At 30.1% G+C, this 14,817-nt stretch overlaps 1 protein-coding gene and 1 long non-coding RNA gene across 5 annotated transcripts in view; one reads left to right on the forward strand and one right to left on the reverse strand.

Moving 5' to 3' along the window:
• The window catches only part of LOC100880900 (protein gooseberry), a 51,157-nt gene extending 42,019 nt beyond the window's left edge, over nucleotides 1-9,138 (forward strand). For all 3 annotated transcript variants that reach the window (XM_012282189.2, XM_076535053.1, XM_076535054.1), the window contains exon 6: nucleotides 5,729-9,138. In XM_012282189.2, coding sequence (XP_012137579.2) covers nucleotides 5,729-5,990 — 262 coding nt within the window. In that variant the 3' untranslated portion in view covers nucleotides 5,991-9,138. The remainder of the gene's footprint in view (nucleotides 1-5,728) is intronic.
• The window catches only part of LOC105662100 (uncharacterized), a 66,891-nt gene extending 52,991 nt beyond the window's left edge, over nucleotides 1-13,900 (reverse strand). Inside the window, exon 1 of one of the 2 annotated variants that reach the window (XR_013039212.1) lies at nucleotides 13,655-13,900. This is a non-coding gene — a long non-coding RNA (uncharacterized LOC105662100). The remainder of the gene's footprint in view (nucleotides 1-13,654) is intronic. The other variant, XR_013039213.1, reaches the window with a different exon arrangement.
• Between the last annotated feature and the right edge of the window lie 917 nt (nucleotides 13,901-14,817).

The raw sequence follows: 14,817 nt of genomic DNA on the forward strand, positions 1-14,817 counted from the left end.
TGATCTTCGCCGATGATCCAGCTTTAACCGGGGACTGCTTTGGCCTTTCTTTCACCCCGGAAGAGTCTCGACCTCGAACTGCTTCGGTACCTCCAAGAATTCTTTCCAATCGGGACATTGCCGGGAATGTTTCTCATTTATTTTATCGGCTGTTGAAATGCATGAATATTATACCGTCGAACGATTCGACAGCTAATATTATAATATCGAGATGCCCCAACGTTTTATAGGCGTACACGTCCGGTAGTCTTCCTTTTGGCGGGAGATTCGAATCGATTTATCGGGAGTGAAGGTAGAATCGTGTTTGGATTGTTATTTCATTGTCGGATTAGGTTGGAATTGAAATTTTTGGGATTTGACGGAGCTGTGATAGGGAGTTTGGTAGTTTACTGTTTTGGAATTGGAATTTTTGGTATGCGGTTCTTCGTAAATTTGAAATATTGGAATTTTGAAAATTAAAAATTTAGGAAATTTACTAGTATGTAATTTGTAATCTAGGAAAATTGGAGCTTGGGAAACTTGAAAGTTGGAATTTGTGATTTAGGGAATTTAGAATTAGGGAAATTTGGAATTTGGTGAATTTAAAATTTAGGAAATTTGATAATTGGGGAACTTGTTATTTGGGGAATTTGATAATTGAGGAATTTTGTATTTGGGGAATTTGGTATTTAGGGAATTTGGAATTTGGGGAATTTGTTGTTTGGGGAATTTGTTATTTGGGGAATTTGGAAATTTGCTATTTGAGGAATTCGGAATTTAGGGAATTTTGTATTTGAGGAATTTGGTATTTGGGGAATTGGGTATTTGAGGAAATTGGAATTTGGGGAATTCGGAATTTGAGGAATTTGGTATTTGAAGAATTTGGTATTTGAGGAAATTGGAATTTAGGGAATTTCGTATTCGAGGAATTTGGTATTTGGGGAATTTGCTATTTGAGGAAATTGGAATTTAGAGAATTTTGTATTTGAGGAATTTGGTATTTGGGAAATTGGGTATTTGAGGAAATTGGAATTTGGGGAATTTGGTATTTGAGGAATTTGGTATTTGGGGAATTTGGTAATTGGAAAATATAGTATTTAGGGAATTTGGAATCCAGGGAATTTGTAATTTGGGGAATTTGAAATCTAAGGAATTTGCAATGTGGGGAATTCGAAATCTAGGGAATTTGCAATTTTGGGGAATTTGAAATCTAGGGAATTTGAAATTTTTGTTTTAAATATTAGTTATCAAATATATAATAAACATCCATATTTAGTTTTATCCATATTTAAATCCACTTTTAGTCCACATATTATTATTGTATACATATCTTACATGTAATTATTTCACTAACTTATACATCTTCATTTGAAACCTAACATAACTATCAATATATAAATTTTACATATCCCAAATCCCATTAAATTGCAAACACATCAACAAATCCAATAAATCACAATTAAAACAGCACCACAATAGCATTCTCGAGATGCATCACCTAGAACCATCATCCTAGGCAGGGCTGTATCAATATACAAACTAAAGGACGCTGTAACCGTGGCCCCAAAATTTACATTTTTCATTCATATATTAAATATTACATTATTATTAAATATTAAATATTGCAATATTTAGTGTTATAATGAATATTATATGACATTATAGTGGATATCAATTTTAAAGGCTTGTGTACTTTCTCGTCAAGTTTTATTATTTTAAAAATTATAGATAGTAAATTATAGTATATTAGTAGCATTATAATTAGTGCTGAATTATAGCACACGAGTTGCACTATAATTAATTATAAAATACACACACAAATTGCACTATAATTATTTATAAAATATAGCACATTAGTAGCACTGTAACTAATTATAAATTATACCACATTAATAGTACTATAATTGACAGTAAGTTATAGTACATTAGTATGTACTATAATTACTAGTGAACCATAGGATATTAGTAATGCTATAATTAATGATAAATTATAATACATTAGTACTAAAATTTCAATAAAATGATCGTTCATTGATAATACTATAACTCCAAGTAAATTATCTATATTAGTAGTTACCAGTAAATTACCTATACTAAATCGCCTACTAAGTAAATTATTATATCCAAGTAAATTACAATTTATTACTAATATACAGTAAAAATTAATACAGTAATATATAAAATAAAAATTATACCACTATAATTATACATTAATAGTACTATAATTGATAGTAAGTTATAGTACATTAGTATGTACTATAATTACTAGCGAACCATAGGATATTAGTAATGCTATAATTAATGATAAATTATAATACATTATTAGTACTAAAATTTCAATAAAATGATCGTTCATTGATAATACTATAACTCCAAGTAAATTATCTGTATTAGTAGTTACTAGTAAATTACCTATACTAAATCGCCTACTAAGTAAATTATTATATCCAAGTAAATTACAATTTATTACCAATATACAGTAATATATAAAATAAAAATTAGCAGTAAACAACAAAAATTTACTACTATCCCTCACTCCGCAATTCAACCAAGTCCCCTAACCTTCGTAACCCCGGGCCCCGGAAAGTCTTACTCCGCTCCTGATCCGAGCATCCATTAGCTATACCCTCGAATGAAACTGTGCGAACCACCCAAACACAAACTGCGATTTCAGCGGCGCTCGATTAATAAATGGTCCATTCGTTCGGAGATTCGCGAGAATTCATTAACGCTTCCATAGAAACGGCTATGATTTGTAGTCGAGGCAAGATAGATTCGAGGACAGTCGATAAATCCCGAAGCTTCCGCCAGCGTTTCGTTATGTTATTCCTTTTTTGTTGGTCGTTCGACGGAATTAAGAACGAGAAGGAAAAAGGAGCGTAAGGTAACGAAATGGTTTCAGGATCGGCACGCTTTAGGGTCCTTAACCGTGCTGCTGCGAAATGGTCAAAAGGGCCGCTACTCCGTTTTGAAATCGGTTGTTGGCAGCCCTGACACGCCCTAAATGATACGTAAACGCGTATGCGCAGCTTTCCTGCGTGGTATCGGCTTGCAAACGAGCAGCCGAGCTTTGATTGCACGCTGAAACAAGAGAGAATCGGCCGGCGGTTACTTTGAGAACGCGGCATAAGGGGAAAGGGAATTTCATCGCGGAGGTTATGCGAGAGGCTAAAACTGCGCCGCGTTAATATTTCTGATACGGTCGCCGGCAGCTCGTGGAACGACGACCTGCTTTACATTCGGTGTAAAACTCGCATAAATTCGTGGCTTTCTACGCGAAGGTTTTTATCGGTGGACCGAACCGGGCTAGGCCTGTAAACGTTTGTGCGAATAATTTGAATAACTTTTAATGCGGGTTTTAGAGGAGGGTTTTGAATACTTTGAATAATTCGATATTTTTGTATGGAAAAATAGTTAAATGTTTCGGGATAAATTTGGGTAGTGGAATGTTAGGATACTTTGGAATATTTGAATAAATTAGTAGAATAGAGAGAGGTATACTGCAATTTTATTCCCCAAATAACAAATTCTTCAAATTCCGAATGCCCCAAATACCAAATTCCTGAAATACCAAATTCCGAATTGCCCAAATTCCAATTTCCTCAAATACCCAATTCCCCAAATACCAAATTCCTCAAATACAAAATTCCCTAAATTCCAATTTCCTGAAATACCAAATTCCCCAAATCCCAAATTCCTCAAATACCCAATTCCCCAAATACCAAATTCCTCAAATACAAAATTCCCTAAATTCCAATTTCCTGAAATACCAAATTCCCCAAATCCCAAATTCCTCAAATACCCAATTCCCCAAATACCAAATTCCTCAAATACCAAATTCCTCAAATACCAAATTCCCCAAATCCCAAATTCCTCAAATACCCAATTCCCCAAATACCAAATTCCTCAAATACCAAATTCCTCAAATACCAAATTCCCCAAATCCCAAATTCCTCAAATACTCAATTCCCCAAATACAAAATTCCCTAAATTCCAATTTCCTGAAATACCAAATTCCCCAAATCCCAAATTCCTCAAATACCCAATTCCCCAAATACAAAATTCCCTAAATTCCAATTTCCTCAAATACCAAATTCCTCAAATTCCAAATTCCCTAAATACTAAATTCCCCAAATACCAAATTCCCCAATTACCAAATTTCCCAAATAACAAGTTTCCAAATTTTAAATTCCCCAAATACCAAATTTCCCTAATTTTCAATTCCCTAAATCACAAATTCCAAGTATATTGCAATACTTCAGATTTTAATACTTTGGATTATTTATTGTGATTTTTATTATAAAATTGAATTGTAATTTTTGTCATTATGTTTGTTGTAATGTTCCATTAAAGTTTCTTGTTATAATATTTATTAGAATATTTATTATTGTTTTGGTATTACAATTTGTTATTATAATTTTCATTCTTGCATTCGGTATAATATTTAGTATAATTTTCATTATAATATTTATTGTTATATTTTATTACAATTTTCATTACGAATTTCCTTATATTTTTTATAATATTTACTATAATTCTTGTTATAATATTTATTAGAATATTTATTATAATTTTCTATTATAATTTTCCCTTTTGCATTCATTATAATATTTAGTATAATTTTCCTTGTAATATTTATTATGATATTTATTATGTTAGTCTGTCAGAATATAATACAATACTTCTCAGAATATTAATTACTATATTTTACTATAAATTTCATTACAATGTTCACTATAATATTTCATCAAAATTTTCATTATAAATTTCATTGTAATATTTCATTATAGTCTTCATTATAATATTTCATCATAATTTTCACTATAAATTTCATTATAATTATTTTACCATAATTTTCATTATAATCTTCATTATAATATTTCATCATAATTTTCACTATAAATTTCATTATAATTATTTTACCATAATTTTCATTATAATCTTCATTATAACATTTCACCATAACTTTCACTATATATTTCATTATAATTATTTTGCCATAATTTTCATTATAATCTTCATTATAACATTTCATCATAACTTTCACTATATATTTCATTATAATTATTTTACCATAATTTTCATTATAATCTTCATTATAACATTTCATCATAACTTTCACTATATATTTCATTATAATTATTTTACCATAATTTTCATTATAATCTTCATTATAACATTTCACCATAACTTTCACTATATATTTCATTATAATTATTTTGCCATAATTTTCATTATAATCTTCATTATAACATGTCATCATAACTTTCACTATATATTTCATTATAATTATTTTGCCATAATTTTCATTATAATCTTCATTATAACATTTCATCATAACTTTCACTATATATTTCATTATAATTATTTTACCATAATTTTCATTATAATCTTCATTATAACATTTCATCATAACTTTCACTATATATTTCATTATAATTATTTTGTCATAATTTTCATTATAATCTTCATTATAACATGTCATCATAACTTTCACTATATATTTCATTATAATTATTTTGCCATAATTTTCATTATAATCTTCATTATAACATTTCATCATAACTTTCACTATATATTTCATTATAATTATTTTGTCATAATTTTCATTATAATCTTCATTGTAACATTTCATCTGAATCTTCATTACAATATTTCCCTATAATTTTCACTATATACTTCAATACAACATTTCATATAAATGATTTACCATACAAAATATCAAGTTTCCCTAATTTCTCTGTTACAGACTATTCAACGCATCCCATTACGGTAGCAGTAACCTAGCATCAAACTTAGCCAGCAGCAACTTAAATCTGGGCACCCTAGGCGGCAGCGTGAGCCCCACAGCGTCGAACATGAGCGCGTGTATGGTGCAGGGTGCATCTTCAGGGGTGCCAGCCCCATCAGGGATGACCCATCACGTGACACCACATAGTCCAAGCGAGGCAAAGAGTGGCTACCCCTATCTGGGTGCCATTGAATCCCAGGTCTGCGGTAGAGTTCATTGAACTCTATTTTACAATCAAAATGGCGGAGGTGGAAGTAAAATGGCGGACATCAGTAAAGTACTCTACACAATTAATTATTGCACACAATTGTGTTACAGTTATAATTTTATTGGAGTTGTGTTGAATTCTGATAAATTATCAGAATAATGTCTTGTGAGGGTATTCCTCAAATGAAGGATACTTAAGTGTAATTAATTAGTTAGGGAGCATATTTTTGGTGCTTCATTGACAAATAAATTATTTATTCTTGCATATGGTTGCATATACAGGTATCATATTAATTACATATTTGTTCTGTTATATTCATTAAAAAATTAAGAAAAATTGCCATAATTAATGAAAAGTCAAATGAAATTTATTATAAATGAATTTTATCAGAAATATTAAAAATGTATTTTTTGTTAACAAAGAATTGTCAATAAAGCATCGAAAATAGAAACAAAAATTTCATGAAATTAGTAAATAATAGGCAATTCTCTTTTTGTAAAAAATTTTAGAGATACTTTCGTGGAAAGGAGAAATGAAATAATCGTTATTGCAACGGTTTACAGCATTGTACGTGCATTTGTATTATATTTTAACATTGTTTTATATGTTATTGTATATTTGTATTATAGTTGAAGTCCCGTTGGCTATTTTTCGCTGCTAATTTACAATTATTTTTGCTAATCTGCGTTTCGTAACAGGACTTCAAGTTAGTTTCTTCAGAGGATGTAGATAAATTTACTTAATAGAAATTCGAGCTCTCTTTTGAACTCTAAATTATAAGCGTAATATTATTGCACTGCAAATATGTAAATAGAGATTATTTCGCTATCGTGAATGCTTATTTTTGTAGAAACTTGTATTAATCGAGCAAGGAAATATAATCTATTAATTATTAAAATTACGTTACCTTTCATAACAGAACTTTCTTTGGAAAATAATTACTTTCTTTTGCAATAAATAATTGTATTTATTCACAAAGAGTGACATTAATAAAGAGTGACAATTTTTCGAATTTTTTAAATAATTAAAAATTGTAATTATGATTCTAAAGATTTTTCCTTTAAAAAAAATTGTAATTATGATTTTAAAGATCTTACCTTTAAAAAAATTGTAATTATAATTCTAAAGATTTCGCCTTTAAAAAATTGTAATTATGATTCTAAAGATTCCACGTTTAAAAAAAATTGAGATTACATAAACCGGAAATATAGTTCTTAAAATCTTGTGCCTTAAGTTTTGTAAATAGAACGTAAACATTTAGTAACTGTTATTAATAATACACCGTTTTACAGTGATTTATATTTTATATTAATTGAAAAATATCTACATTATCGTAGATATTTGTGAATATAGTATATTGTTTAATAAATATCTGCATTTTGGTTCTTTCATAAATCTTTCATTTTTTATAATAAATTAATAATGTGAATTTTATAAAGCTTCATTCTTTCTTTTAACAAGAAAGTAAAATAACAAATTATGTAAATATATAAAATTTTTTTGATAATAATAAAGATTTATGAAATTACTAGTTTATGTTAATAAGCAGACTATGAATATTTATGGAAAACATATAAATGGTATCCTTCATAAAATACAGTAAATACTTAGAATTCGCAGAAATATTTAAATCTGTAAAAAGAATTGAAATAAAATACTTAATTTTTGTCTCTAAATATTTGACTGCAAAAATTAATATTAATATTTGGTTACAAAATATTTTTTTATTAATTAGTTCAAATATTTGCATTAATTATTACACACACATTTATTGTATTCATATTAATTGTTACAAATACTCGTATCAATTATTACAAATATTCTGTAATAAATTACAAAAAGATTTAAAAAATTATTACAAATATTTTGCAATAAATTTCAAACAATTACAAAAACAATATTTTTAAATTTTGTAAGCATTTCTCGACTTCCACAAAAAAGTATGTTTACCTCAAAATATAAATAAATTACAAAAATAATTGGAAAAATATTTACATAAAAATTCGTAGTCTATAAATAAGCAACTTTCACCTAAATCATAAAAAAATAACTGCCATTTTGTTGTATTTAGTAGCTTTCATTAAAGTTTCTCATTTTGTATATAGCGCCTGTATTTAAGAGAAATTAAGTCTTTTAAAATAAAATATTATAGACTTTCAGCATATTGGAAATAATTAAGTACAGTAGAATACAACATTTATAGCTTTATCATCCGGTAAATTATTAAAACCATAAATATCTACACTTATACCACTAAACTTATGTATAATAGTACATGTGTACTATCTTATGTAATTTAAATGATTGTGAATATTATAGATTTTAAGATTATAAGAGTAATTTAAACGAAGCTGTTCTATGTAACTTAATATTAACCCTTTGCACCCCAACAGTAATCTTAATTACTTAAATTAAAAATTCGCAAATTTAAAAATCTTGTATAGGGAAAGAAATAAAAAACATGAAATATTTTTCTGGCAATTTTTTCTAATTTACAGTTTATTTTATATTATCTATTATTTATTGCTTATTCATTAATATTCGAGGGCAACCTGAATAATCAAAGGAGGAAAAGAGGAAATTATACACAATGTTAAGTATAATTAATTTTATTTAAAAAAAAAGGAAAAACATCAGAAAGTATTAAAATCTAATAAAATTCAAATTAAAAGAAAAAATACAAACATTTTTATTTTACTATATAAATTAATATTATATTGTGATATGTTGGGGGATGAAAACCCCAATCATCCCTCTTTACATCCATTGTATTGAAATAACCATAATTTTTCATAATTTTAAAGAAAACAATTTTATACCGTTCATAAACTATACATTATGTGCTTGAAAAGGGATGCAAAGGGTTAGTAATCGCATACCCTGTTTCAAATAATTACAGCTTTGATTAAATGTGTATATAATATATATTGTGTATTTAAGAGAAGGGGAACGATGAATGGGTTTTATCACGGAGAAAATTGTTTATGACGAAAGAAAACCGCAATCTCGTCGATTTAATTATTATTGATTGGCCAGTGAATGGAAATTGTTGTGTACAAAGACGAGTTTATCCAACGCACGTAATATTCTTGTAAGTCATTAAGTACATACGATCGATTTGTATATTCATTGTTATGGAATAAAGAAACATTTAAATAAATATGACGTTTTATTCAGATTTGCAAATTTACAGATATCTCGTATTCCCAAGTTTGCAAATTTTCAATTTTCCAAATCTAAATTCCTAAATTCCTAATTTTCCAAATGGCTTAATTGTCCAATTTCTAATTTTCCAAATGGCTTAATTGTCCAATTTCTAATTTTCCAAATTTCCAAATCCCCAAATTTCCAATCTTCAAAATCCCCAAATCCCAAAATTCCAAATTCTCAAATTCTTTAAGTCCAAAATCCTCAAACCCCACATCTCCAAATTTCCAATCTTCCAAATCCCCAAATCCCCAAATCCCCAAATCCCCAAATCCCCAAATCCCCAAATCCCCAAATCCCCAAATCCCCAAATCCCCAAATCACCAAATCCCCAAATCCCAAATTCTGAAATTCTTTAAGTCCCAAATCCTCAAACCCCACAACTCCAAATTTCCAATCTTCCAAATCCCCAAATCCCTAAATCCCCAAATCTCAAAATTCCAAATTCTCAAATTCTTTAAGACCCAAACCCTTTAAGTCCTCAAACCCCATATCTCCAAAATTCCAATCTCCCAAATCCCCAAATCCCCAAATCCCCAAATCCCAAAATTCCAAATTCTCAAATTCTTTAATTCCCAAATCATTTAAGTCCTCAAACCCCACATCCCCAAATTTCCAATCTTCCAAATCCCCAAATCCCAAATTTCCAATTTTCTGAATTCCTAAATTCTCAAATTTCCCAATTACCAAATTCACAATCTTTCAAATCCCTGAATCCCTAAATCCTCAAATCCCCATATCCCAAACTGCTACTCCAATCCCTCAATTCCCAAATTTGCACCTCCCACAATCCCACTACCTAACTATTAAATCTAAAAAACGCGTCCCCCTTTAAGACTGCCCTCAACAATAAACAAAACCCTTCTACCCAACATTGCCATTTTCCCCACACTCTCCTAGCGATCCTAGCGATCCTTGATACACAAATCCGAGCCAATATACAAATCCGCGCAAGAACACGCCTCTTCGTTTGGCCACGGACATAAATAAATAGGTGGGGCCATTAAATTACGTTAGAATGTTCTGGTCCCGATTGCTCCCTATTCGGCCCGTAGGACACTCGGATGATCAACTTCGTGGCAGAGACACTAGGGTTTCGGCAAACGAAGACACTTCTGTCCGCAGAAGGAGAGCCGACAATCGGCGACGTGCAGCGACAACGAGCAATCAGCCTGCCGTATATCTGTTGCTGCTGTCGCCACGCATTTGTGACCCATTGTGCCGTCGAAGTAGGTGGTCGGACTTCCCTCTTTCTGCCACCCTGCCACAAAGCAATACCCTCGGCTCAAACTATTCCGTTCTTTTAACTTTCGACCTGTTCGACGATACGCTGCTTCTACAAATCCTGTCGATGCTTCTGGATAGTCATTTTACTTGCGTTTTTCTTTCTTTCGTTCTATATTCTGTTTACAGTCTTGTATGTTTTCTTGTGTTGTTCGTATATTGTTATATAACCTTCATGTATTGATAGATGCTGCATGTTGTTATACGTATGCTCTTCAGGTACTTTGCTGTACACTATTATATTCCTCATTCGCGCATGCGCATTATATATGTACTTTTCATTCGCGCATGCGTCTTACATGCTCTTGTATTCACATAAACATTCTATACTAATATTAACCTCGCAGTTTACACTCTCACCGCCACACGAAAATACGCTTCACCATATACGATTTACCAAAAAAATCCAATTTAGTGTTTCACTTTAATAGCCTCACCTCGAAAATTTCATATTATTTTCTGGTGTTTCGAGTCTTTTGCTACTATGAAAACTTTCGAACAATAAATCACGCCGATCAGCAGAGACCGCGCGACAATAGAACTTCGCTTCACAAAATTTCGAATAACATTAAAGAAGACTTAATGCGGCAACCTCGGACGAAATACGAACTAGATTTTTCATTTTTTCTTTACCGCTAATTCCCTGCAAAACACTCCCGTGAAAAACACTGCATCGGGCAGTTGAGCTTGAGAAGGTTAAAGTTGTGCGGGCCTCGTGGCAGTTGCTCGCAGTTTCGAATTGGCTCCACGGTGAGGCACCGGCATAATTCACTGATTCGTCAGTGACATTACTGTCGCTAGTTCGATGGTTCACTGATTTAGCAGTCGAAAGCACAGAAAACTAGTTGAAAATTCACCGAGCGAATCAATGAAAGCACCGATTCAGACTCGGAGGGAACGCGTATAACTCGGCTTTATTTTCAGGTGTACACAAAAATACTGTTGATATGACAAAAATTTACGAAGCAAATATAAAACATGTGCGCAATAGTCAATCGTACATAATCGTACACAGTAATTACACTCTATTTTAATGTATTCATTGCGTAAGTTTTACTGCGCATGTTTATAACTTTCCGTTATTGACTTCGCATGTCGATTTGCGCAGTGTAATTTTCAAGTTCACGGTCTAGGTTGCTGTCAATGTTTTACAGACGTAATAATGATTATAAATGATTTTGAAATTAACACTGATGTTTAAACACTGTGAAAATCAATGAAATTTTGACTTTTACTAATATGCAAATTTAAAAAGATAAAATTGTAGAATACACAAGTTTACAGAAATGAAATTGCAAATTTCAGAAATTTATGAAATAAAGATGCAAAACGAATAAACATCCAAATTATTTAGTAAAGATAATTCAAGGAACTATTAATAAAAATAAAATACGAAATTTCATTACTGTAAAACATGCGTATTTAATAAAGTAAAATTACAAAATATATCAATTCACATAAATAAAGTTGCAAAGTACAGCAGTTCACAAAAATAAAATTGCAAAGTATTCCACTTCACAAAAATATAATTTCAGAATATTCCAATCCACAAAAATAAAATTGCAAAGTATTCCACTTCACAAAAATATAATTTCAGAATATTCCAATCCACAAAAATAAAATTGCAAAATATTCCAATCCACAAAAATAAAATTGCAAAGTATTTCACTTCACAAAAATAAAATTTTAGAATATTCCAATCCATAAAAATAAAATTGCAAAATAAACCAATCCACAAAAACGAACTCGCAAAATATAGAATCTACCAATAACCTTCCACAGATTCATCTTCAAATATTTCCAGACCCCACATATCGTTTCCTCCCCAATTGTGATTCGCCATTGAACGATCCCCGCCCCATACTCCATCCCCTTTGGGTGTACTATAGGGTTGCTTCTACGGCGGCCCCTTTGTACCCCTCAGTTCACATCCCCATTTGCAATCGTGCTGAACGGTCGCTTTTTCGACCAATCTGTTGCTCCAAAATTCTTCTATGTATATTTATACCTTGACCATAATGCGGTAGGTCAAGGGCGGGGGAAAAACTTTGAAATTGGGACCCATTTTTAATCGACCGTGAGAATTCAAAAATGGAAATTATTCAACTCAAACTTTACGATCGCTCTTATAGTATTTTATTTTGTATTATGCGTTTTTATTTTAACATGTTCTGTAGAATTATTTTATAAAAGTATTTTAAAATAACTTAAAGAATTGTTTAACTTCAACGTTATCTATAAAAATATTTTGTTGTAATGTAACTTACAGAATTGTTTTATTTTAATATAACCTATAAAATTGGTTTATTTTAATATAACCTATAAAATTGTTTTATTTTAATATAATCTATAAAATTGTTTTATTTTAACATAAAATAAAACATAACATAACCTACAAACATAACATAACATAATATTTTAACATACCTACAAATTAAAATTTGTAGACGTGATGTGCCTCAACTCTTATGGACGATTATTAAAAACATGTACTTACATGTCCATACATGTACACTTATACTACATGTCATGTACACACAAAAATCAGAATGTACCAAAATTAAATTACAAAAAAAATTATTCTCATCAATCTTAGAATATATTTATATTTATTATAGAATACATTTATAATATAAATCGTGACCAAGTAAATCAACAAATGTAAAACAATTTATTTCTTAAAAAAAAAAAAACTGACTTGCTCGTGCAGATTGAACACCGTTGCAGAAATTACTTTCGCACTCTGTACGATCGTAAATATAACCGAACGGACGTTTTACATTTATCATTTGATCGTTTTGTCCGCGAACCACTTCCTTCGCCGCGAGTTCCCAGAAAGATCGTAATTTTCATAAGAAGCGTTATTTATTTGCCGCCGCTGAGTTTTTCGACGTTGGTAACCAGGACAGATGTATCGGCAACGGCAAAGCTGATAGGTGTGACGACCTCCCAGGCTTAAGCCGCACCCTCACGAAAGAAAACTAGGGGCGGCGTCAATCCTCGATCGCATGCGTTCTACGTTTCACTTCGACGCATTTCGTCCCGAAAAATCTTTACGCACTATTTCGCGAAAATTTCAATTTACGTACACGTATGGATATACTTAATTCTTAGTGGATCTCTTGCAAAGCAGTAACGGATTGTTCCAGAATATACGCAGTGGAATTTTACAAGAACTCACTTACTTGGTTATTTCTTGGTTAACTTTGTTGCGTAGTTACTTGAAATTAACCTGGTTACCTGGATCACTTGGTTAGTTGATTCACTAGATTACCTGGAGCACTTGGTTCACTTTTTTCACTTGATAAACTACTTTATTTGGTATGTTACGATATTATGTATGTTATACAACTTGGAATGTTATTGACACGTTTTCGCGCGCTTTTCACAGATCGACGCCACGCAAGGAGTACGTTTGACAAAACACTAAAGCACTGTTACCAACGAAATTGCGCATCGCGCATTGTCATAAACCATCAAAACAATAGATTGCACAGTGTACTTTCAAGAACAGTACAGAACAAGTAAATTGAAAGGTGTGATGAATTTTTTTAGAAGTTCTTATTTCTGTGTATTTATCACATGTGTAACATTATAGATTTGGATAAAAAATACGTATTAACATTTTATGTTAAATCAAATGATTACCTTTCGACTATGAAGAATTAACCACTCGTTGCGTTTATTTGTAAAATTCTTGCGCTTACTCTATGAAATTCTGACAAGTTTAAATAAGCATATTTGTTTTATGGGATTATTAAGAATATTTCTTGTTTGCAATTACAAGTTTTTATTTGACTTTTATTATATACTGTGTGATTGAATAATAGTTATATTGTATAGATTCTTCTGCTAAATTTTTTACTCAGTGTTATAAGTTAGCTGCATTTATATTATTGAAATTGTTAAAAATATTTCTTTTCTGTAATAATGATTTTTTATTTGACTTTTACTGTGTAACTGAATAATAATTATATTGAATAAGTTCTGTTATAAAATTGTTTACTCTACATTGTAAATTAACTGTATTTACATGAATGGTATTGTTAAAAATATTTCCTGTTCACAATTATAATTTTTTATTTGATTTTCATTATGTATTTTGAAACTAGTTATATTGAATGACATCTTTTATGTATTGTTAATTATATATTATGCTTATAAATTAGATAGATTAAATTATATATTATATCTACTGTATTATATTGTATACAGATAATTCTATACATATATTATATTTATATAATTTTTCTTTTAATTTTGTACATTCACTACATTAAAACTTTGTAATATTTGTTATATTTGTTAAACAAATTTGTACACTATTTTGAATGTCACTGTATTTATT

This window comes from Megachile rotundata, chromosome 8, assembly GCF_050947335.1.
Source record: "Megachile rotundata isolate GNS110a chromosome 8, iyMegRotu1, whole genome shotgun sequence".
Taxonomy (NCBI): domain Eukaryota; kingdom Metazoa; phylum Arthropoda; class Insecta; order Hymenoptera; family Megachilidae; genus Megachile; species Megachile rotundata.